This window comes from Lepidochelys kempii, chromosome 5 (genome assembly GCF_965140285.1).
Source record: "Lepidochelys kempii isolate rLepKem1 chromosome 5, rLepKem1.hap1, whole genome shotgun sequence".
NCBI classification, from domain to species: Eukaryota; Metazoa; Chordata; order Testudines; family Cheloniidae; genus Lepidochelys; species Lepidochelys kempii.
This window is the reverse complement of record NC_136384.1, coordinates 109,857,510-109,882,339: the sequence shown is the minus strand read 5'-3', so window position 1 is coordinate 109,882,339 and position 24,830 is coordinate 109,857,510. Positions and strand designations below refer to the sequence as shown.

Below are 24,830 nucleotides of genomic sequence, written 5' to 3'. Positions count from 1 at the left end.
AGCTGCATCAAAAATATACTAAAAATGCATTGCAGAAAATGTGGTCCCACTGCATGTTAGGATTTGCCAAACGTAAAATAAGGCTTTGTAGAAGTAGTACCAACTATAATACAGTCTAAAGCAGTGGTGGGTGACCTGCGGCCCATGGGCTGCACGCGGCCTGTCAGGGTAATCCGCTGGCAGGCTGCAAGACAGTTTGTTTACGTTGACCGTCCACAGGCACGGCTGCCCGCAGCTTCCAGTGGCCGCGGTTCGCCTTGCCTGGCCAGTGGGTGCTGCGGGAAGCACCCAGGCCGCAGGGACATGCTGGTTTCCGCTTCCCACAGCTCCCATTGGCTGGAATTGGTGAAATTTGGCCGCTCGGAGCTGCGAGTGGCCGTGCCTGTGGACGGTCAATGTAAACAAACTGTCTCGTGGCCCGCCAGCGGATTACCCTGACAGGCCACGTGCGGCCCATGGGCCGCAGGTTGCTCACCACTGGTCTAAAGACTTGATAAAAAAGGATTTATAGTGGTTCCTGAACCATGTAGTTGAGAGTTCAAAACTTCTATTTTGTTCCAAAATAAGACACTGAGACTTTGTAATGTCTTCTGTCCTCCTCTTGTGACTGGAGGGTGGCCACGCCATTATCCTGAAGTTTTTTCCTTTAAATCCTTGTTTTCATTTTATTGTATTGTATTTTCACTCATCCTAAGGGAAAGAGCCTTGAGATTTGTAAAAATACTGTAAAGAGGGTGGGGGGGGTTAAATTCATTACACTTCTGTGCTTATTAAGGTGTTTCAATGTGATTAATATATAATATGGCGATTTGTATTAGGGCACTTAAGGTTTTCTGTAGATTTCTCTCCTCCACTGCTGACTGTTTGGTGTGTGGGGGGCGGGGGCAGGGTTTGTGTGGTTTTGTTGTTTTTTTTGCAGGGGGGGAAGGTGCCATATGATAGGAACTGTTAGAATCCCCCACCTCTATTACTGTGTGTAGCTGAGGTAGAACTAAATGCCACTTTTAAAGTCTGATGTGAGCCATTAAAGTGTTCTTGAAGTCATAAAATATTCTGTTGTGTGAATCTTTCATACTGTGCATTTTTCTTTTTAACTTTCACTTGTGACAGAAGCACAGAGAATAAAATTTATAAATCTGTACGATTCCTTGTGACTTGATTAATTTGTTTATCCTTCCTTTAATCGTTTGCTATGTGTAAATGCCAATTGCTATTGAAACCAATTTGTTAATCTGGGAGATTCTGCTATCCGTGCTGTTGTTAAATTAATCATAATCTACTTCATTATTGCAGATCAGTGTTTGTCCTTTTTTTGTGCTAAGTTTTGAGTTACTGCCTTAGTCATGAAATAGCAGATCTCATTTAAAAAAGTTGAAATTACAGATTTTAAAAGAAGACAAACGTTGTAAAATGTTTAACATTTTTAATAGGCAGAGTAAAGAGGAAAACAAGAAACCAGAAGTAAAGAAGATGGAGAAGAAGCGAGGTTAGTTTAATGAAGCTATACAGAATATTTTTAGTCTCTTTAATTTTAAATAAAACATATCTATAAACTGAAATTTCATTAGTGAGGGGTTTCTGGACCAAAACAATCCAAGATTTTTTGGGCTGAGACTCTGCTTCTTGCAAGTACTTTAGGCAGTGCATTTTTGTTCCAAGTCTTTTGCTACCTCCCATGTGCTTCTCTGCCTTCAGCAGTGCAAAGAAAGCCACTCTCCAGTACTCCCGGTTTATCCATTGTCATTCCATTTTTAAAGCTGTTTATGTGAGTAACCGGGAGTTACCCATCTCTTGGGAGAACTGTCTGATTCTCTGCACCCTGAACAGGACTACTCAGGAAGTTCCTGTGCTCCATTTGTTTTTTCTCTTCTGCCCCATCATAGTAGAGCAGTTGACAAGCTGTTTCAATCTTTAAGACGACACTCAGGAGCCCTATCACAACTAGTCACAGACATTTGTCCTGCCAAGGGAAGGGGTTGGCTCTTGACAGCTTACTGGGGCCTCCACATCCTTGTACACTGACCCAGACTCCTCTAGGGATACCTTTGCAAGGGAAAGTCATTCCTTTTCATTCCTCGGGGCTCAGCAAAGTTGGCTGTCTTCATAGAAAAGAAATTATTGGGGGCCATTCCAAATATCTCCCCTCCCACCTTAGTAAAATTCTTTAATATTTGCTACCTCCTGATTTGTTTAAGATTAGAGAAGGGCTCAGAATCCATAATGGAAAACTAGTCACGTTATTTCCTTTCTAGAATTGGTCCCCTGCACTTGTACTCTTCTACACCTCCACCCCCTGAGAAGCCTTTCAATGCCATACAGTAACCCCTTCAAGATCCCTTAATACAGATGAGTGAGGCTTTACTGTTTAAAGGTCTTCTTTTAACAAAAATAATGTGTTTCAAGACCACTTTGGAAGTACTGGTTTGAGCGTGGAGATGTTGCATAGGCTAAGACAAATCTGAGATTCCTCTAGTATTTTATAGGAAGCTGTTTTGTCCAAATGTGTCTCAATATAAATATATACATATAAGACCAAAGAATGTAGAACATACTTACAGGAAGGGGGACTCTCTCCTGGGAAGCGGTGACTCTGAAAAAGATTTGGGGGTCGTGGTGGATAATCAGCTGAACAGGAGCTCAAAATGCAGTGCTGTGGCCAAAAGGGCTAATGCGACCCTCGGATGCATAAACGTGAATCTTAAGTAAAAGAAGAGTTACTTTACTTCTGTGTTTGGCACTGGTGTGACCGCTGTTGGAATAGTAGATCAAGTTCTGGTGTCCACAATTTAAGAAGGATGTTGATAAATTGAAGAGGGTTTGGAGAAGAGCCACAAGAATGATTAAAGGATTGGAAAACATGCCTTATTGTGATAGACTCAAGGGGCTCAATCTATTTAGCTTAACAAAGAGAAGGTTAAGGGGTACCTTTATTTGTTTATAAGTACCTACATGGGGAACAAATACTTAATAATGGGCTCTTCAGTCTAGCAGAGAAAGGTATAACATGATCCAATGTCTGGAAGTTGAAGCTAGACAATTCAGACTGGAAATAAGGTGTACATTTTTAATGGTGAGAGTAATGAACTGTTGTAACAACTCACCAAGGGTAGTATTGAATTCTCCATCACTAGCAATTTTTTAAAATCATAATTAGTTCTTCTTCTAAAATCTAGACTCTAGAAATTATTTTTTGGAAGTTCTGTGACCTGTGTATATAGAAGATCAGATGATCACAGTGGCCACTTCTGGCCTGGAAATCTATGAATTGGGGGAGATGGGAGACCTAGAAAAGTGAGAGAGAACAAATTTTCCATTTGTCTGTAGTATATCCCAAACACACACCATTTACTAACTGAAGAAAGTATGGATGATAGTTCAGCACGTATGAATTAGTAAAAGAACCAACCTCTTTGTTTCATTTTGTCACTAATAAACTTGTCATGGCTTGCCAGCCATCTTATTTGACAAATTTGAGCTACTATTTTAAGTGACAGGTTACTCCCAAGTTCCTAGAAGCACCGATTCTTGCAGGAGAAGGGTCTGGCCACCTCTTTTCCTCCACTCTGTGGGGTCCCAGGCACCTTATTTAAAGGCTGTTCAAATACTTATATCTTATTATCCGGACTTGTTTTGCCTGGGTTAACAAATATATTGTATTTCAAAGTTGACAATTGGACATAGGTATGGAAAATTGTTGTAATATGTAACCACCCGATACACTAATGGTTTTGATCAAAATAGAGTACTTTATGGTTAGCTGATATGGCTGCTTATCCATACATACATTTTTTTCTTCATTCAATCAGGAATTCATGTTTGTAGAAATCTTGTTCTGAAAGATATCCTGCATTAATAGATTTGATAGTCACTACATCATTCAAATATAATTATTTTTAATCTTTAGAAACATCAATGGATTCTCGGCTTCAAAGGATACATGCAGAAATTAAAAATTCGCTCAAAATTGACAATCTTGTAAGTATGTTGTGTTAATAACAGGTGTATATGTACAGTGCAGTCAGCTAAAATGTTTTGGAATGCTCTGAAAGATTACACAGATTGTTGCATTTAAAGGTATGCCATCAGATAAACTTGCATCTTAAATAAAGAAACTTTGACTTTAAGATTAATACTAATAGATTTTTCAAACTGAATTCTAAAATTCTAACTTACTTTTCAATATTTTATCTAAATTCTTAAAATATGCTCTTCACTTACCTTGTACAAAGAAACCTAGCCTGTTTTCACATTTTTCTATTATCTGTCCACTTCTAGTCCACTTTCTGGAACTGGTGCACTGTGAAGTTGTACAGGATAATGCTGTGAAATTTGGGTTGCACAGAATGCAAGGGGATGTTTAAATCCTACTGTCACCAACTTGCAAGTTCATAAATTATGAGACAGGGGGAGGTGGGTGAAAACCATAACAAAAATTTTATATTAATTACTACTACATCCTTTTATCCTATCGCCTGAGGTTGGGTTCTCATGCAAGAATGTATCTTGATCTGTCCAAAGTGGCACTAAGGTCCACTGCTTACTCTCTTTCTTGAAGCAATCCATCCATTGCATTCTCAGCTTTCCTCATGGTCTCTCCACTACCTCCCTCTCCTGCCGTGCTATCTTCACAGGTGCAGGTGCTCTTCATTCATCCTTTATATATATTTGAACCAATGATTTTTGTCAGCCATGTTAGACTTTGATTTCTTCTGTCCCATTTCTTTCCTTCCAAAGTCTGTCCCTTTGTGTAACTTCCTTTGACTTCTTGTGACTGATGCGGAAGGTTGCTTCCCCACTGCCTTCTCACTAGACACTGTCTGTGCGCCTTCTGTTGTCACTATATATTCCAGCAGCGGGGGTGGAGGGGAGAGGGAAGAGTGCAGTTGAGCTAGAGAGTGGGCACGTTGGTTTGGGGTCCTTTCTTCTCTGCCCTTTCGTCATTGCTCCTCATAGCACTATCTGGGGAATTAAGGGAAAGGGTAGGAGAGCTGGTGTTGCCTCTGGCCCAGTGCCTGCTCCTCATTGATCTGTCTGCTCCACGTGAACAATCTGCAGCAGTGGGCAACCTGTGGCCTGTCAGGGTAATCCACTAGTGAGCCGCCAGACAGTTTGTTTACATTTGCATGACCACCTGCAGCTCCCAGTGGCCAAGGTTCGCCATTCCCAGCCAATGGGAGCTGCGGGAAGTGGCGCGGGCTGCAGGGATACGCTGGTTGCTGCTTTCCGTGCAAATGTAAACAAACTGTCTGGCGGCCCACCAGCAGATTACCCTGACAGGCCGCAGGTTGCCCACCACTGACTTGCAGTCTGGAGAAGCTGACTCCGCAGTGACCACTGCAGTGGCCTCTGCTAGTGGCAGTCTGAGTTCCAGTACAGCATTTGTAGTTCAGTCTGCCAACATTGGTATCTAGTGCTCGAAGCCACAAATGCAGCATGAATTTCAGCTCAATCAGAAATCCTGGGCTGCCAGAATTTTTTTTGCAAGAGACAAGTAAAAATAGTCTTAAATCACAAGATTTATGAAAATATCTCAAGAATTGGCAACCATGAAATCCAAATAAATGGTGCTGCTTCAAGTGCTTGCATATGTCCATTACGCTGTAGGTGTGTGCATGTCCCACACACTGATGCTGGAGCGTTTTCCTTAGTGGTACGTGTAGGGGTGGCCCCACCCACTTCTTAGCTCCTTGTGCTCCATACAAGGGCAGGAAGGGCATAGTTGCCCTGCCGCTCCTTCAGTTCATTCTTACGGTCCATGGACAGTGGTTGGACCATCTTGTTCCCAGTGAACAAACTTACTGCTGCTTGGTCACTTATCTAATGTTACTTTTTGTTTTTTTTCCCATCATTTGATTTTTCTTTATTCTAATTTTGTTTTAGTTCGAATTTTTTCAATCCACCATGTCTTCAGGCCTCACCCAGTGCTGGGTAAGCCTATGCCAAGATCCCCAGATCTTGGCACTTTGCTCAGGTTGTCGGAAGCCCATGTCTAACAGAGACCCTCATTAACACTATATCAAGTGCTTAGGCAAAATCTGCTTGAGAGATAGGTGCACCATTTGTTGCAGTTTCAAGACCAAGATGAAAACGCTGAGGAAATAATTCTTTCATTACATCCTAATGGAGGTGGCACTTAGCCTGGCATCAAAACCATCTTGAAACCCCAAGGGAAGCTGTTCCACGATTCCTTCCCAGAGCACTCCCCCAGATGTGTCTATACATAGGGGCCACATGAGGTCCCCATCACTGGGACTTGTCTTCCTCTAGGCTGAGGACTTGAGTGTTTCCTGCCTCAGAAACAAAAATAAGTTGGCATCAGGTTCCTCAAAGATCGGGAATTGGAATTCCTTCAGAGAAGGCTGGTCCAGTACAGATGGCAGAGTGCACTCTCTGCTCCCTAGTACCGGCTCATACAGCGGGACTTGAACCATTGACTCTGGTGCCCTCCCTGGGCCATTGAAATGGGCTATTTCTTTGGCTGAGACAGATCAGACTTCTCTGATCACAGCGGGACAACCCCCCATGTCGGTACCAACAACGTATAAGGCTTATGGCAAAGCAAGGGACTTACGTTTATCGTTACCACTGTTGCTGTTACGTTAGGGTGAGGACTGTCGGCCAGTGTCAGTGCAGGTGCTGATGTTGTCTGCATCAGAACTCTTTATTTTGTACTCATTGGCTACAAGCCAGGTGCCACCCTCTTCAATCTCATCAGTACCGGTAACAGCTCCTCCATGGCGCATGTTACTGCGGCTAGGAAGACATCCAAGACATTCGGCACTGCATTCATGACATAGGTCTAGATCACCTTAGGAGAATGGCAGTTTCTCTTGGCATTCAGATGGAATTAATGTAGGAGCTGAAATTCTACATCACACCCTTGTGCAAAAGGTACCCCTGCCTATAAATGATGCAGTAAGGCTGCTTTGTAAAACATGGCGTCAAATCCCTTCTTCCATCCCACCTGTGGCCAAATGAATGAAACATAAATATCAGGTTCTGTCCCAGGGTTTTGAGCAGTTTTATTTACACCCTATGCCAAACTCACTAGTAGTGGCTGTGGTGAATGAAAGGGGTCATCAAGCCTGGGCTAAAGCTTTCCCTAAAGAAGGTGATGCCGATAATCTTGACCTTTTTGGTAAAAAGATTTATTCTATGGTGAATTTACAGCTCTACATTGCCAGTCTCCAGGCATTGTTGTCAAGGTAAAAGTATTCCAACTGGGGGAGACAGTTTGCGAACCAACTGCCGGAAAGTTCTAGGGAACCTTTTCTTTCTGAGCCCAAACGTCTACACTGCAATTTAACAGCCCCTTAGTCTGAGCCTGAGCCAGCTGCAGGTTCTTAATTGCAGTGAAGACATACCCAGTATGATCCCTCACACCAGTCTGCACCTCAGAGTGCTACATGCATGGCTCAGATCAGTATATTTCCCTCACATTCACCACTTGGACAAGTGTATGTGCATCCTGGATGGGGTTTTGTCATCTCTGAAGTGGTGGGTAAGTCCAGACAAAATCTGGAGGGGAGTTTCCTTTGCTCCACCTCTCCCCTCTATGACTCTGGTAATGGATGCTTCAACCATGGTCTGGGGAACACTTCTGGGCAATCTTTAGGCCCAAGGATTGCGGGCTGCCCACAAGGCCCAGGTTATATATAAACATTCTCGAATTGCAAACTTTTTTTGTGCATGTCAGTGGTTCCTGCCTCATATTCAGGGGAAAAACTTTCCCAAGGTCTAACCCACAGCACCACAGCAGTGTTTTATGTAAACAAACGAGGAGATGCCAGGTCAGACAGCGTCTGTCAGGAAGCTGTCAAGTTGCGGAATATCTGCATTCGGAGCTTGATCATTCTGAAGGCATCTTACTTGCCAGGGGTTCAGAACAGCTTGGCAGAACACCTACACCAGTCCTTCAGTTTAGACCATGAATGGTCTCTCAACACAACCATTCTATCTTCAGTATTCCACGTAGAGGGTCTTTCATCAGTCAGTCTCTTTCCCCAATTCTGTTACAGTGTGGGCCATAGCCCCAGGTAACTTCAGACACATTTCTATTCCCATGGCAGAAGGACCTGTTATATCCATATCCACTAATTCCCCCTGATTCCGAGGGTCATTCTCAAGCTAAAACAAGATCATGGCAGACTAATACTTAAAAGTTCCAGCCTGGCCAAGCCTGGGGCAACCATTGTATTCCAGCCTTCAAAGGCTTTCCACTTGAGAGCCCTGGCTGTTACCAATAACCAGAGACCTCATTGCACAGAACCATGGCTAGGTACTTCACCCAAATCCTCAGATGCTGTACCTCACAGCATGGTACATCAGTGGTTAAATGCACAGGAGAGGGTCTGTCAGCAGCAGTTCAGAATGTCCTCCATCATAGGAAACCTTCCACAAAAGTTGCTTACCTGAATAAGTGGAAATGTTCTTCAGCTGGCTGGCCTCAGGTAATGTGCTGCCTATTTAGGCAAAGATACACTCAATCCTAGACTACCTCTTGTATCTTAAGGAGTAACATCTGTTGCCCAGCTCCATTAGAGTGCCATCATCTCAACATGTTATCTTTAGATTATTGGTAAGACAGTTTTCATTCACGCTATCATGACCAAGTTTCTGAAAGGCCTAACTAGATTTTCAGTCTGTCAGAGATCTGCACTAACTTGAGATTTGAATTCAGTAGTGTTGGCTCTAATGGATCCTCCTTTCAAGCCTTTAGTGTCATGCTCATTTATATGCGTTCCAGTGAAAGTGGCTTTCTTATTGGCCCTCATCCCCACTAGGTGAGCGCGAGAGCTGAATGCGGTAGTCACAGATCTGCCTTACGCAGTTTTTTTTTTACAAAAAAAGGTTCAGCTTAAGCCAGCCTTCTTGCTGATAAGGACAAGCGAAGGCGCTCCACACCCTAGATGTTTGTTGAGCTTCAGATTTTTATCTAAACAAGACAGAGCCTTTTAGATTTCTTCACAGCTTTTTGTTTCATTTGCAGAGCAAATCAGTAACAACACAGAGACTCTCAAAATGGATCAGCAGCCTCATTGCTATATATTATACTGCCAAAGGTGTAGCACCTCTAGACAAGCTGACAGCATGCTCAACCAGAGTGCTTTCAGTCTCAGCAACATTTGTGGCACATGTCCCTATTGTGGACGTATGGAAGGCACTGATGTGGTCTTCCATTCATACGTTAACCGGACATACGGTTGCCCACTGCATCATGGGAGGATGCAAATGTAGGAAAAGCAGTTCTGTGGTCCATCTTCTGATGAGACTTTAAACCCCATAACCTGGGGTTACCAGCTTGGGAGTCACCTACAGTGTAATGGACATATGCAAGCACTCGAAGAAAAATGGTTACACACCTTCTCATAACTGTTCAAGATACATTGCATATGTCCATTACATGATCTGCCGTTCTTCCCTGATGGAGTCTATCATTGGCTTCCTTGCAAAGGAACTAAAGGAAGGGCAGAGCAGCTGCGCCCGCATTCTGTGCAGGAGGAGCCAGGAGGTGGGCCAAGCTGCACCCATGGTACTGTTAAGAAAACTCCACAGCACAGGTACACTGGACACACACATGGTCTACAGTTGTAATGGACATATGCAACACATCTCGAAGAACAACAGTTACAAGAAGGTAAGTAACTATTTTTAATTGAAACTGAGATAAAAATAATTAAAATACTTCCACTGATACTAGGTTTATAAAAAATATGTCCAGTTCTAGAAAATCTAAGTCTTTGGTTTATTCTGCAGACGATTGACTTGACTCCAAATCAATAAAAAATATTCAACATTTTCAGAGACTTTTTATTATTGAGTTAAACTTGAACTGGCTTTTTTCTTAACCTTTTTTGTGGCAATGTTCTTATCAGGACAAGGAAAGTTGATTGTAGAATAATAATAATCTAACTGATCATGTTTATCGTTAAGCAAACATGGGGAAATATAGTATATTGTGCAGAGACAATAGTCCTGACTTTTTCCCTCCCAGCTAGAGCTGGACAGAAGTTTTTGGATAGATAGCTTATTTGCCAAAAAATGCAGTTTCGACTGATGTGAATTTGCTGAATACTTTTGGCACGCACTATTTTTTGGGGGGGAGCTTAGGTGCTAGTCACAAAATGGCTAGAGAATGCAGTGGTCACCCACATTGCAGGAGAGTGCCCTATCCCGTGGGCTATTCTAGTGTGGCTCTTTCTCAGTCTGTTGAAGCTGTTTGATCATATAGTTCATTGGAGTAGGGACATGAACTCCTGTCTGAGTGCCCTAACCAACAGGCGATAAATCCATTCTTTTCTTCTTTCTCTCCCTTCCTCCATTGACTATTCAAGTAATTCATACGAAGTGGGTGGCTTCAACAGAGAGAGATTGAGAAAGACCCACCCAAGACTATCCTATAGCCCTAATACGTTTGGACACTCACCTGGGAGGTGAATCCCTTCTCCATAACATGGAGTAGCCCGTAATAGACTCTTCACCCTCAGCACAGGTGCTAAGAGTCTGCATTAAGATGCAGAATATTATCAATAACTTATGCTGGCAGATGGATCTTGTTAGTTCTAACCCAGATATAAAATGTTGGAGTGTCTCTCTGAGGAAAAGGAAACAAAGGGCTGACACAGGGATCCTGCAGGGAAGCTTTAGTACAAGCTGAACTTGGGGAGAAACTTTAGGTCAAAATTTTCATACTTAGGCATTGAAGTATTACATTCATGGAAGCAACAGAAGTATAGGGTGAAGTTTTGATTTTAGTACTTTCATAGTACCAAGATACATCTAACTTTTTTTCCTAAAAAGTTCTATTTGAGACACGAACTGCTTTGTGTTGAAACAAGTGGTTAAGTTTGAGTTAGACTTTACTATACGTTCTTGTACTATGAACGTGTGAAGTACTCTTTGGTGGGAAAAGTTTGGAATTTAGTTTGTGTCAAACATTAATTTTCTCATTTGTACATTTTTTTTTTTTAGTATACAAAGTTAAGGAGTTTGCATTTATGTACATTGTTATAAATTCCAATCTACTGATAAGACAGTAACTAATATTCTGTGTATATATATTCTAGTACTGCGGATAAGTAATATCAGAAACCAAGGCTTATACATTTTAAACAAAAAATAAAAAGCTAAAGTTAAGTTCAAGTTGACACTTGAAATTGGCTTCTTGTTTAACAGGATGTGAATAGATGTATTGAGGCCCTAGATGAGCTTTCTTCGCTTCAGGTCACAATGCAACAAGCTCAAAAGCACACAGAGATGATCTTGACACTAAAGAAAGTAAGGTTTGCAACTTCATCCTAAGCAGCATAATATATTGCATCTTTATCCTGAAAGTATAATGTATTGTCTGTCCTTTTGAGTTATCATTTAAGCGGATTCAATTCATTGGACCTTGTGAAAGTTCCTGTTTTGTTTCTTTAGAAGTTTGATTATAGTTAGTGGGTTAAGCATTTTAATTGCACTTAGTTTAATATGAAGGATGAGCAAATATTTGTTTAAAAATATTTAAATATAGGATGTGCACAAGTATGTTACATCTTACGCATGTATCTTCAGATACGGAAGTTCAAAGTTAGCCAGGTTATCATGGAGAAATCCACTATGCTGTACAACAAGTTCAAGACCATGTTTCTGGTTGGGGAAGGAGATTCTGTCCTCTCACAAGTGCTGAATAAATCACTTGCTGAGCAAAAACAGCATGAGGAAGCAAATAAAACCAAAGAACAGTGGAAGAAAGGACAAAACAAGAAAATGGAAAAAGAAAAAGAGCAAACAGGTATGTGGTGGTGTCCTCAAACTTCCCCCTGGACAGCTTAACTACATTACCCTAGACAGTCAACTGGTACATGGAAATAGTTTCTATTTTCCATAAACCCATGTTGATTGGCATTAATTAATATTTCCCTTCTTTAACTCTTTTATTAATCAAGTCCCATATTAATCCATTAGCCCAGGATTGCTGACAGATCTATAATTAGCCAGGTCATCCCATTTACCCTTTTTAAATTTTGGCTCAGTAGATTTCTTCCAGTCCTCTGGAACTTCCCTGGTATTCCAATACTTAGTGAAAATCTACCAGCAGCCAGCACTTTCAAAACTCTTGGATGCAGGTATCTGGACCTGCTGAATTAAAAATGTCTAGCTTTAATAGCTTGTTTAATGTTCTAAGTTACTAGTGAAATGGAAAGTATTTCATCATCATGATGATATGATTACATCATCTGGCTCTTTCCCAAATACAGAACAGTAATATTTATTGCATGCTTCTACTTTTTCTGCATTGTTATGGACAATTCTGCCAGTTCCATCTAGTAATGGGCCAATATTATTGTTAGAATTCGTTTTGTTCCTAATATATTTCAAATATTCCTTATTTTCTTTAAATTTGCTGGGCATAGAGAGGAATTGTAGAAAATAAATATCTAACTTCTGATTTATATCCATACTATTAACTTCCCCTTTCTTCCATGTGGAGCAGGGGGTAGGTGAGTGGGTGTGTGAAAATTTGCTTTCACTTTCTCTCTAAGCCATGTTGTTTTTAAACTTCCTTCTTGATATTGGGATTGTTGCTTTTTGAGCATGTAGTAAATGTTCTTCAGCAGTTCCCAGTTATTATTCACATTTTACCATTTAAATTCTTTCTCCTAACTGATTTGGCTCATAATTGTTTTCAGCTTTGAGCCATTGGCCATTTTAAAGCACCAGTTACGTTTACTACTGGTTTGGACTTTATTCTGGGCACACGCAAAAAAGTACAATCAAGTCATGATAACTTGTACCTAAGCCACCACTAATTTTTAATTGTGTGATCAATTCTTTTTTATCCCTCAAAATAAGATCTAATACAGAATTCCCCCATGTCGGATTCAACACTTTTTTGATTAGGAAACTATTGTGTACAATACAGTAAAAGCTGTGTTGTTCGGCACTTTATCAGCTGGAAAGCTCTATTAACCGGCATTACTGACATCTCCCAATACAAATCTTCAGTCTAATAACCGGGACTAACATACTGCCCAGGAGGATTGCACATTCTACTTTTATGCAAAAGAGGAAGAAGACAAGTAAGCAAGCTGATACCAGGAATTTATTCAAAAAGGCGGCTTCCAGGGTGTGTCATAGGGTCATGTGTTGTGTTGTCGTCCGTCCCGTTTCTCTCCCCCTACCCCCCACCCACCCCCCAGTTCAGTAATACCAACTAGGTTGATACTGTCCACTTAGTCAGATTGCGGCAAAACTTTTGGAACAGATGTCCATCTTTCTCATTAGTAGGTACTGTCAATACCATTTGACCCAGTCACAGGTGGTACTTAACATTCTCACTGTTTAGGCCACCAATCCTAATAATGAACACTAAAGCAGTACTTGGTTTCTTTATCATGCTTACCTTTTTATTTCTGCTTTCTCATAATTTCCAGCAAAATACTGGAGCAACAGACTATTTAGAGGATTCTCAGGCTGACACAATTTAATAATATTTGAAATTTCATCAGTAAATCAGCGTCATACTCTTCTTCCTCACTGCAGCCTCTCCACATACCTGTCCCTCCTGTAGAAACTGTCCTCCCTTTCAAGTGGAGAGGGAGCCTACTGCAATTCCATAGTAAAAATAGTTGTCCTTGGTATCTCCAGTCTGGCCAAAACCAATAAGATTGTTCTCTTCACATTGTTCTCTTGATATTTCCAACGTAACTTTTGTAAACCTAGTACTTCTGAACTTAGAGACTTTTCCAAACCTCCTTGAGTTTTTGTTTGGGAATGTGTGTTGTGAAGGACAAGAACAAAGATTACCATGAAAGCAGTAGTTTTTAGCAATAATTTTTATACTGTGATACAGCATTGCCAGAGGGCAGCAGGAGAGTGTTAGAACGGAGCCTTATTCCCTGTAGAGGGAAGAAAGTTTGCTATAGATTAATTAAAGCACCTGAAGCCAGTTAGAGCACCTGAAGCCAGTCACCTGATAAAACCCCCCTGCTTCAATCAGACAAGGAAAGGAGTTGAAGCAGAGTGGATTGGTGTTGGAGCAGAGAGCAGTTTGGAGGAGTTGAAGCAGTGTGGATTGATGTTGGAGCAGAGAGCAGTTTGAAGGGAAGCAGAGGAGAGTTTGGAGAAGTGCTGCGGTGGGCTAAGAAGACCAAGACCCTAGGTAAAGGGACACCTGGTTTGTGCAGAGGGAGGGCAGGAAGCCCCACAAGCTGAAGGGCAGGAGAGGGAAGTAGCCCAGGGGAAGGAACGGCGAGTTCAAGTGGTTTACCGCTATCCCTAGGGCCCTATGCTGGGACCTGGAGTAGAGGGCGGGCCCGGGTCCCTCCCTCTCCACGCCCCTCCTCTAGGACACTAGTGGGGCAGTTAATACCCCAGTTCAGGGGCAAGAAACGGTGCCCTGAAACCTCCCCAAGAAGAGAGAGCGTGAGACTCATCAAAGTAGTGCCAGCAATTTGTCACAATACTTAATGTTTATGATATTTTAGATATTCTTTATAAAATGGGGAATGCTTGCGGTTTTTATTTAAATATTCAAGGAAGTTATGAGGCTGAATTGGGTATATAAAATAGGCCAAAACCTAACGAAAAATGTCACAATACCAGCTTTTGCTTTTTAGATACTATTTCAGTTTAAAGTTTCAGGACTAAGTGTGACAAACTTGTACAACACGGAAGTTGATACTCGCCACAAAAGGATCCTGTGGTAGCTTAGTTTTGCTTTTTGCCTACTTAATGCACTATGCCGACATTGTAGAGTCTTTTTTGCTTTGTAATTTCAAAGGTTCAAAGATACTGAATGGAGGGCCTGATGCTCAAGACAGTAACCAGTCACACCATAATGGAGACAGCACTGAAGAAAAAAGAGACAAGCATGAAGTTGGCACTAAGAAAAAGTGAGGGTAGTTTTAATCTTTGTAACAATGAATTATACTTGTTCCTCTGTTTTAGAAGGCTTTTTTAAAAAAAGAGTAATAAAACTTAGCAATATTGTTAAGTTACTACTTTAGTCATGTTTTGGGTACTTGACTGATATTTTACAAGGTTTTTCCTAAGGATTGTAGGGAAAAACAATGCCAAGTCAATATTTGTCTCAACGTTCAAACTAAAAGTGAGGAAAAAACTGTAGGATAAAAATAAATGCTTCAGACTCTTACTTTGATATTTCTTACTCTAGAAGGTCAGGGGCTGATTTTACAAAAAGTAATGGTAGAGGACAGACCATTTCAGAGTTTCAGGTGTGAAAACGACACTGCAATAAACAGTCCTGATTTACTAGATTTCAGACTGTCTAATACAACCACAGGTGGAAACTGTTTTAAATTTGGAAGCAAAGGCAGCCCAGGTTAAGGGGAAAATATGACATAGAAAATGATGTGAAACTGCTGTATTTCTACCATCAAACTTTTTTACAAAATATCTGTAATTCATGTAACATCCACTGATTAATAAACATGTTAAATTGCGAATTTTAATTATAAAATTCTCAAAATACAATCAGTTTATTCAAACTGTTTTACTATGAAATCTCAAAATACTGTGGTGAAGGGGGGCAGATTTATTAAATGTTTTGAGAGGTTCAGGTGTTGTGTTCTGATCAAGCTGTTTTCTGCTTGTTTGTGTTCCTTAATGGTCTAAATATTTAAAAGGAAAGCTTTGTAAAATCACTTAGGTGGAAAACAATTAATACATATCACTCCAAACCTCCTCCACAACATTGTCTGTCAATGTGGTGCCATATAGACAAGGATGGCAGCAGTATGTTGTGTGCTGGGACAGCAGTACCTTGTGTGCGGGGAGTAGACTGGCTATATTATGGGGTTTTAAAAGATGAAAGAAACTTTAAATCACTTGTTTGCTGAAACCTCCTCCTTCGGGTGCTTGTCCATATACTATGTTCTGCTAGTGGTGAATGTGCCCAGTGCACTTGAGTTCATATTCTTTTAGTGACTCATGTTGGGGGGGCCGTGTCTGTGACCTGAGTGTCTTGTGCTCCTCATTTCCATTTCATTGCCTGCGGCTATAAGTTTAAATTTGTAGAGGCAGGAAACCTTTGCTTCCTATGCAGCTTCTTCTTATGTAAATAGTTGTAGAGAGTAAGGTGCTTGGTCATTAGTTTGGCTTTAGGACTAGTGCTAGAGGTTTTGTTTGATAGTTTTTCTTTCTTCAGAAGAAGACTCACTTGTTTGTTTTTTTGCCTAAGAGTTAGCACTAATACTGGGAATTGGTCATTATGACTGAATGCAAATCTCCAGGCTTTAAAAATTGCTTTTTGTGTGGGGTTGTAATGCCTCTCAGTTGTGGCATACCAGATGCTTGTTGAGTCTGGATAAGGGGCACTTTACAGAATGTCATCTGTAAATGTTTTTCTAAAAGAACCCAGAGAACTGGGGAGATAGTCTTGTTTGAAATTGTTCCTTTGAGTGAAGTTAAGGAATCCCTCATCAGAGTCTGGGATGCCTGAGTCAGAAACTTTTGAGCACTTGTCATCTAAAAATTCTCCTGATGGCTCCTCTATGCGTGGAGCTGAAGTTCGTGTTTCTAAAGATGCTTGGCAAAATCTCCAAGGCCAGGGGGAAGAAGGAGCGCCAACTTCACAGAAAGAGGAGATTTAGGGATCCTTCACCAGATCCCCCTCTCAAGCCTCAGACAAAAAGGGTAGCATGAGGCCTAAAAAAGGTGTCTCTGGCACCCAGTCAGGCACTGGTCACTGTGCCTTTGACCAGCTTCCTCGGTACTGCATAAAATACCTAGTACTGACCTCTTAGGATGAAGCCTCTAGTACTGATGTCTACAGTACCGTCTACCTTGGTTCTGACATGTAGTTGTCTGCCTTGTACCAGTGTATTTGGTACCAAAGGCCTGTACATGTTTCTTCAGTACTGGGCTCCCCACTATTAGCAGTCATGAAGGTGTCTCTCTGGTTCTGACTGCTGCTCCTACACCACTATTGAGTGTGTCAGCAATACTGACCAGAGCAGAGTCTGGGGGTGCTGCCTGTAGCCTAGCTGGTACAGTTGCTTCTCCTCAGGATCGAAGGGAAGTTTCATTGGCTAATTCCATGGGGTATAGGTATTCAGGCCAGTATACACTTGATAAAGAGAGCGTCAAGAGCTGTCTTATTACCGTAAACCTAGAAGCTGTAGAAGAGATAGTACTCCCTAGTATCCTCCTCGTTGGCCTTATTGGACTCTCTGGGGAATCTATCATGCTAGAACGCCAGTGTCTGCATCCGAATCTAGGGCTAGATCCCCCTTCACCTCACTTGAGAGCCTTACAGCCTGCTGAACAGACTAGTTACAGCTCTGATTAGTAGTCACAAGCAGAGGACCATCCTGTTCCAGCTCATTTGTCATCCCTGGATGAGGTGGTTCCTTTACCTCAACCCCAGATGGTTACAACATATTCCACACTTGTTACACAGAATGGCTGACACTCTGACAATTTCAGCTGAGGTGGTCCAGTAAAAAAAACCACACAAGTTCCTGGACATCCTGTGACTCTCGGTACTAGTAATTCTTGAAATGCTCCTCAATTAAACCGTTTTAGAGCTGGCTAAGTTGCTCTGGCAGATGCCTGCAACATCAAAGAGAGCAGAATGTCACTACCAAGTGCCTTCAGAGGGTTTCGAGACTTCTTTTTATATTTGTTCCACACCCAGGTCTTAAGTGATTTACTACGGTGTATGAGAGATCAGGACAGAGCCAATCAAAAGACAAGAACTCTTTCCCCCCCTCAAAAAAAAAAAAGATTTACTTGGATGTAAAAACTATTCTACATCATCTCCAAATTAGAATTTCCAATTTACCAGGTCATGCTGGTGAAATATGATTATTTTAATTGGGACTGCATATCTGCTTTTGCAGACAAACTTCCTCAACACAATTTGGAGGAGTTTGTTGCTGATAGGCAAAGGTGCATAAATTCTTCCAAGCAGCCCTTGATGCTGCAGATACAGCCATAGATCTAGAAATTCTCAGTTGATATGAGGAAGTCGTCATGACTCCAGTCACCAGGGATTTCTAAAGAACAAATTACAACTGCGGATCTTCTTGAGAGATGTGAGCTTTTCAGTGCTAAAACAACTGAGGCCTTACACTCTCTGAAGAACTCCCATGCTATGTTGAGATTCTTTGGTGCAGGAAAGTAGACCAAGGGTAAGTATCTCAAGCCTCAAGCACAGCAAAGTCAATATTTTTACACCGAATACAGGCAACCTGATCTACTTAAGAAGTGCCAAAAATTCCCTAGACAGAAGTCAACTTTATTCACCACCCTGTTGCTTATCAGCCCTCATTGTCCTCAAGGAAGCAGATATGATTTCTTGATGGGAGCAACGTAAAAATTCTGTAGGATCCTCCTATTGTATCCTCTCCATTTGGGAATCATGTTTTTAAATTTTGGGGAGGATCTGGAGCACCACCATTACGGATCATGACATCCTGGAAATTGTGGAGATGGTCTAATGCATTCAGTTCCAGATCTCCATCCCCTCTCCTGAAAGTATGCTACTTCAGGAGATGGAATCACTTCTGAATCTCAGAGCAGTAGAGTAGTTCCTCAAGATCATAGGGGAAAGGGGTTTTACTTATTTTCTGTTTCCAAAAAAGAAGGCGGGTGGTGTAATCCTGTTCTGGACTTGAGACAGCTGAACACTTTCATTTGCAAGCTGAAGTTCAGATGGTGACTCCAGTATCATTAGTCCCAACCTTAGATCCACATGACTGACACACAGCTCTCTACTTCCAAGACCATATTTTCCATATAGCAATTCACCTTTGCCATAGAAGGTATCTGAGACATCAAGTGGGCAATTCCCACTACCTCAAATTTAGGGGTACTACATACCTTCACACTTATGGTGGCCGGATTCCTAAAAGGCCTTGTAAAAGTATATCTCCCAATTAAAGAACCTCCATCTTCTTGGGATTTAAATATTTGTATTGACAGGGTTAATGGCCCACCTTTCTAGCTATTTAACTGCATGTTCCTATTTCATCGTTCCATCAGAACAGCCTTGCTAGTGGTAATGACATCGACCAGAAAGATAGGAGAAATGCAAGTGCTAGTGGCAGGGCCTCCATGTAGGTCTTCTCATTTAAGACATGGTGTCTTAAGATTTTACTGAAAGTAATCTCTGCATTTCTTTTAAATTGGGTTATACACCCATATGTGCTTTTTCCTAAAACTACTTTCAGACAAAGGCAAGACTAAGCTTCACACCCTAAATGTTCTACGGGTGCTCTTTCTTCATAGATATAACCAAGTCAATTACAGTGTACTGAGACTGTTCACAGCCTATAGAGACAGGGTGAAAGACCAGGCAATTTCAACAGAGATTGAATTTCTCCTTTTCTTAAGATATGCTATGAATTGACCAGTGTAGACCCAGCTCATTCTATTTTGCTTTTTTGAGAAATGTTCCATGCTGGAGATATGTAGGGCACCTACTTGGGGTTGAGTGGACATGTTTGCCCCAGCGTTTCACCATAGTGGAAGCATCAATATCTGAAGCTAATTTTGATAGGTCTGTCCTACAACTATTAAGGTAGACTCCTAGCACCCTCCTCCTGTAAGCTAGGTCACTGTTTAAGTGCCACCAACAGTAGAATACGTATGCACAAACACTCGAAGAAGAAGAAAAAACTGTTACTAACCTTGCAGTAACTGTGGTTCTTTGAGATGTATTTTCCATATATATTCCATGACTGGCCTCCCTTCCCTGCTACTTCGGAGTCTAACACCTGGCTTTGGTATTGGTGAAGGAACTAAGGGGTGGTTGGCCCTGCCCTTTATGCCTTTGAAGAAATAAGGATACTTTGGAGGCCCCACCCTCCAATGGACACTGCTGGCCAGAAGAATCTGAACTTGAGTTCATTGGGCACCTGTGTACCAACAATGGAATATATATGTCCAACACATGTGGAAGAACCACAGTTACCTTTAGGTAAGTAACAGTTTCTTATCCTTGCTATTTGGCATTTGCACTTAAACTTGTTGGTGCAGTTTTAATATTTCACTAATGTCCCTTTTTAAAACTCAAACGAGAGAAAGCAAGTATCTGCTTGTAAAAATAAGCTAACTTTCTCGAATGTAGATTCTTAGCTCTTGGCATTTGAGTTTCACATGGTTCTCATGTTTTCTGTATCTCTCTGTAATATATGGGAAGAGTCCCGTAAGAGTGGAATGACTATTTCAGCACACACCTGCATTCCCATTGATGAAAGAAAAAAAAGTAAGGAGTAGAGAAGAGGAATTAAACTGGTTATCCTGGGAGTGTTGGCTGAAACTTTGTAAACTGTGGTTAGCAGAGGGAGATCTTTGCCTTATCTACACACATTCAAGTTAAGAAGATAACAATTTCTAATTTTTAGCTGATTTAGTTAAACCAGTGCAAACCCATGTGTGGATACTTGTAAGAAATAAGAGCAACTGGAACAACTTATTTTGATTTTGCTTTAAGCCTGTTCCCAAACAATTTATGCTAAACTGAAATAAGCCTGGTTTAAACCAAAATAAGAGTCTACACATCCATTTGCATCAGTTTAGGATTAGAATTAGACTAAATCAGTTCTTAAATTCACAACTTTTGTTAAATTGGCACAACTTTCTCGTGTAGAGAAGCCCTTAGACTACAAACTTGATTCTTTTCCATGATAAAACTGACATTCCCAGGTTAGATGTCTTAAAACCAGCCTTAAACTTATGCAATACAATCTTGTCAACCAAATAGGCTGCGTCTCCAGCTGTGAAGTGAAATTTTCTTACTGTCAGTTTTTTCACAATAATATAGCTGAATGAATTGTGTTATGCACCATATCACTTAACATTTACATTAACCTCCTTTACTAATCTGTTTCTATTCACCTGGTTTACTGTATTCATATGTTTTATTTCCTCATTCTTTTATACAAAACACCCTAAGGTTATCTGAGCAAACAGTCCATAAACTTGTTTCTAAATTTACACTGCAGTCTAATGGACAATAGTGCTCATGTAAACAGTTCTGTACTACTGCACAAAGTAATCACAGATGCATCTTTAACCCATCTGCTAGCTAGAAAAATCTGTATTTTCATAACTTTTGAAGATATATTATAATAGCTTGAGAAAACAGTGGAGAGTTACATCTTTCCCAGATATGTTCAATAGGGACAGGTTAAGAAGGACCCTTTTCCCCCCTCCCCCTCCTTTCTGTTTGACTTAATAGGCATGCTTACCATTTAACTAAAATATCTTGTAAAAAATCTGGACACATGTTGAATAATTAGTGCACTGGAACAATATTAAGTTACAACTAGTAATTTATGATGCATCACATTACTTTAACGTGTTCACACGAGAGAAGTCTCAAGGTCTATTAGCAAATTGTTCAAAGAGGATTAGTTACTAAATGAGCATGACTAGCTGGGAAGGGTGAATAACATTGAGGCTTTTAGTCTATAAAACTACTCTGGGTCTAGTAATCTTTACTTATTGCATGGGGAACTTCACGTTTGGCGTGAGGGGAGTATTAACCTCTTTCTGCTTTATTATTTCTCTAGAACATCTGATGAAGAAAGAGAGCTTGAAAAAACATCAAAGGACTCTTCCTTTGAAAATAAATGATACCACTGGAATTTTTTTTAAAGTATAAATAAGAGGATTGTTTAAGTTTTGGATTTCAAATGCAGACTGCTGAAAGTTTTAAATAATTTTATAAGCATAGTATTTTAATGTTAAAAATTTTGTGGAATAAAAGTCCCCTTTAACCTTGGTTTTAAAAGTATTTAAACATTCTTGCTGGTAGTTTTGTCCAGTATTATACAGGCTATACACAGTTCAAATGTGAAAAGAAAGTCCATTTAGGAAACTGAAAAAATGCTTGTATGTCACAGGAGTTAGAGCTGTAGTATATTTTTATCTGACTGCTGTATGTTAATGTCTAGTTAATAGCAGGAAAAAGTATAAACAACTTTTTAAAACTGCTAGACTGCTTCATTTGTATAAACCTATTCTCTTCCTAAAATACTGACCTGTTTGTGCATAGTTTTCAAAACTCTGATGTTTGTCAGATTTGTCTTTTCACTGTGTTTTGTAGGAGTTGACAGCATTTTTATAGCAATTAAAATGTTAATGTATAAGTATACTCAATTACTCATTTTTTTAAACAAAAGTTTAGTTTTGTTCTTGCAACCTCATTGTGCCAATATATAATGCTATGTGACCTTCCGTGGTATGTTTTTGGTATTATAGATGTCATACTAGGAAAAAAAATGACCTGATATTTCTATTGTACCTATTGATGCACATAGATCAGTAAAGATAGTCTTGAACAATTTATAAAAAGTAAAGAATTTAAATGGATACAGAAGCAAGTGACTGTGCATATTTTTTTTGTGTTGGGAGTTGCTTAAATTAACACCTGTTCATATGATTCAGAAGTATCATTGCCAACCCCAGGTCTAATTTTGAAAATCTAAAGGAACAAGAAAGAAGATTGATCCAAGAGTTTGTCTTGGAATTAGTTTAGGCTACAAGACCTAAGTTTCTTTATATCAAGGAAACACTATAAGGAAGACTTTCAAAGCCACAAAGGGGACAAAGCACCCAACTCCTATTGAACTCTCCTTTGTGTCCTTGAAAATATCCCCTTTTCTCTCCTTTTTTCATGAAATACAAAGATTAACATACCTTCCCTGTGTCTTATTTTAAAACTTATTTCAGGAGGTAGACCTAGACAGTTGAGATTTTCAAAGTTCTGCAGAACTTGAATGTATCTTTGTGAGACTGAATTTAAGAAAATGAATGTAGCACTCCTTTGACAGATAGGATGGTGAATTTAGAAATCCAAGCTCAGCATTACACCTGCCAGTGTCCCATCAGATTGATAATTATATATCATCTGTGGGAGGCTGAAAATGTTTAGGTGTCAGGGATTTGTTCTGTATATAGTGTCCAATTACTTCATATATTGCAGTGTTTTTACCCAATATTCAGTCATGTTTTTCCATATCAAATGCTGCTAGATAGACAAATGTAGGTGTGAAGGCAGCAGGTGGTTCCCTATCATCAAAATCACTAAGAGAAAAGGGAAGTATTGATATTCTGTTCCATTAGTACTTTATCAGAAGGTTGTTTCTAGTATTGGAAAGTTAAAATTGTTTACTGTTGTGAAACAGTCTTTGCAAAACTGTGAAAGTTTACCAGCAGGGGCAGAACTTGCCTGCCAACCACTATGGTGTTCAGGTGAAGGGAATTTTTACTTGGCCAGCCCCCCCAAAAATAAAAACAGATGCTGGGGCAAATAACATTTAGGAAGTTTGTTGTACAGAATTGTTTTCTTATAGTATTCATTTTTAATAGCATAGTGATTGCATTATTGACACTAACATTTCAAACTTGAGTGAATCTAATCAAAGATATTTATATAACTGTGTACATATACATACATACTGATCCAGTTAGGCAGATGCTACAGCTATCATTGGTGTTTTGAGTTTCTGTATCCAGATGCACTGGTCTCATCACTGAATTTGATGAGATTAATTCCATGTTCCCTGACTCTTCATGCGTCTTTTACCAACCCTTAAATTAATTTGACTGTGGATATTGTATGAAAATATTTTCTAACAATTGCAGGAGCAATACAATATCAAATCATACTGTTGCATTGATATTCTACACTGTTAGTCTCAGTACAGCTTAGTCTGTATGTAGGGAAAAGAAATCACAAATGCAAAATCATATTTGAGATTTAAGACAGTGGCCTTACCCCTCTTGCCTCATTATCTGTATCTATTACAACAGCATCTTTTGTTACATCATCACAAAACCTTCCACTCTAAGAAAAAAGCAACTACATATGCCTCCATTGTTGGAGGGGAAAGATACAATTTAAATACTACACACCACTTTATTTACCATATCAATAGAGGAGCAATAGGAAAGTGTCTCAGATAAGAGTTTTAGCATTCATATTCATCTAAAATAGCACAGCCCATCTTCAGAATTATTTAGAATAGGAGGGTCTTCCAGAAAGGGCAGATATGCTCTGCAGTTAGAGCATTTCTATGCAGAAATCAAGCACCAAAATGATCTAATTTCAAACTAACCATTCTCTTTTTTTCCCCCCCAAGCAAGGATCAGGGCCTGGTATGTCTACATTGAAGCTGGAATGTGTAAATTCAGGCATGAGACACAGCCATGCTAATTCTAAACAAGCTAGCATGCTAAAAATAGAAATGTAACCATGATGGCAGGGAGCGGCTATCCCTCCTCTCCTCCCTAAGTATGTATTTATGGTCTTAGACTGGATTGTACTGGGGGGGTAGCTAGTCCCTCCCTTCACACCACCACAGCTACACTTCCCTTTTTAGTGTGCTACCTTGATCAGCACTAGCATGGGTATGTCTCCTCAAGATGGAATTTATACTTTCCAGCTCTAATGTATATGTACCCTCAAGTAAAAGGTTCTTATAAGGTCTTGGCCCCTTAGGCACTATTTTCTTGCATTCTGCAAAGAACTAAAAATCAGCTGCTGATCAGATCCTGAAATGAAAGTGGTAAATCTGCCTGGTTATAACTCTTGCTCAGTCTCTGCCTCTACTTGCACAGGTGCTCAGGAGAAGGGCTAAAAGAGTGACTGATTGGGGGGGGTTGGGGAGGGGAGAATGCCTTACATAGTTGAGCCCCTGAGGTTCATTAGAATGGGAGTCTTATGTAAACTAACTTACTTCCTTGTTATGTTATCTCTTCACAGGACTTTGTTGACTAAAAATATTTTGTTTGCTAAATCATTTCAGCATCTTAGAATGACCTGTGGGCTTTGGGCAAAACTAGTAGTTAAACCTGATGGGGCATGGTTT

At 40.3% G+C, this 24,830-nt stretch overlaps 1 protein-coding gene across 9 annotated transcripts in view; it reads left to right on the top strand.

Annotated features, from left to right (window-relative positions):
• PSIP1 (PC4 and SRSF1 interacting protein 1) overlaps positions 1 to 22,459 on the top strand; it is a 65,601-nt gene extending 43,142 nt beyond the window's left edge. For 3 of the 9 annotated variants that reach the window (XM_073345451.2, XM_073345452.2, XM_073345453.2), the window contains 6 exons: positions 1,431 to 1,486; positions 3,905 to 3,975; positions 11,176 to 11,277; positions 11,557 to 11,776; positions 14,768 to 14,879; positions 21,528 to 22,451. In XM_073345451.2, the coding sequence (XP_073201552.2) occupies positions 1,431 to 1,486; positions 3,905 to 3,975; positions 11,176 to 11,277; positions 11,557 to 11,776; positions 14,768 to 14,879; positions 21,528 to 21,591 (625 nt within the window). In that variant the 3' untranslated portion in view covers positions 21,592 to 22,451. Of the gene's footprint in view, positions 1 to 1,430; positions 1,487 to 3,904; positions 3,976 to 11,175; positions 11,278 to 11,556; positions 11,777 to 14,767; positions 14,880 to 20,152; positions 20,178 to 21,527 lie in introns of those variants that run through there. The other 6 variants (XM_073345457.2, XM_073345454.2, XM_073345455.2 and 3 more) reach the window with 6 other exon arrangements.
• Positions 22,460 to 24,830: the final 2,371 nt, after the last annotated feature.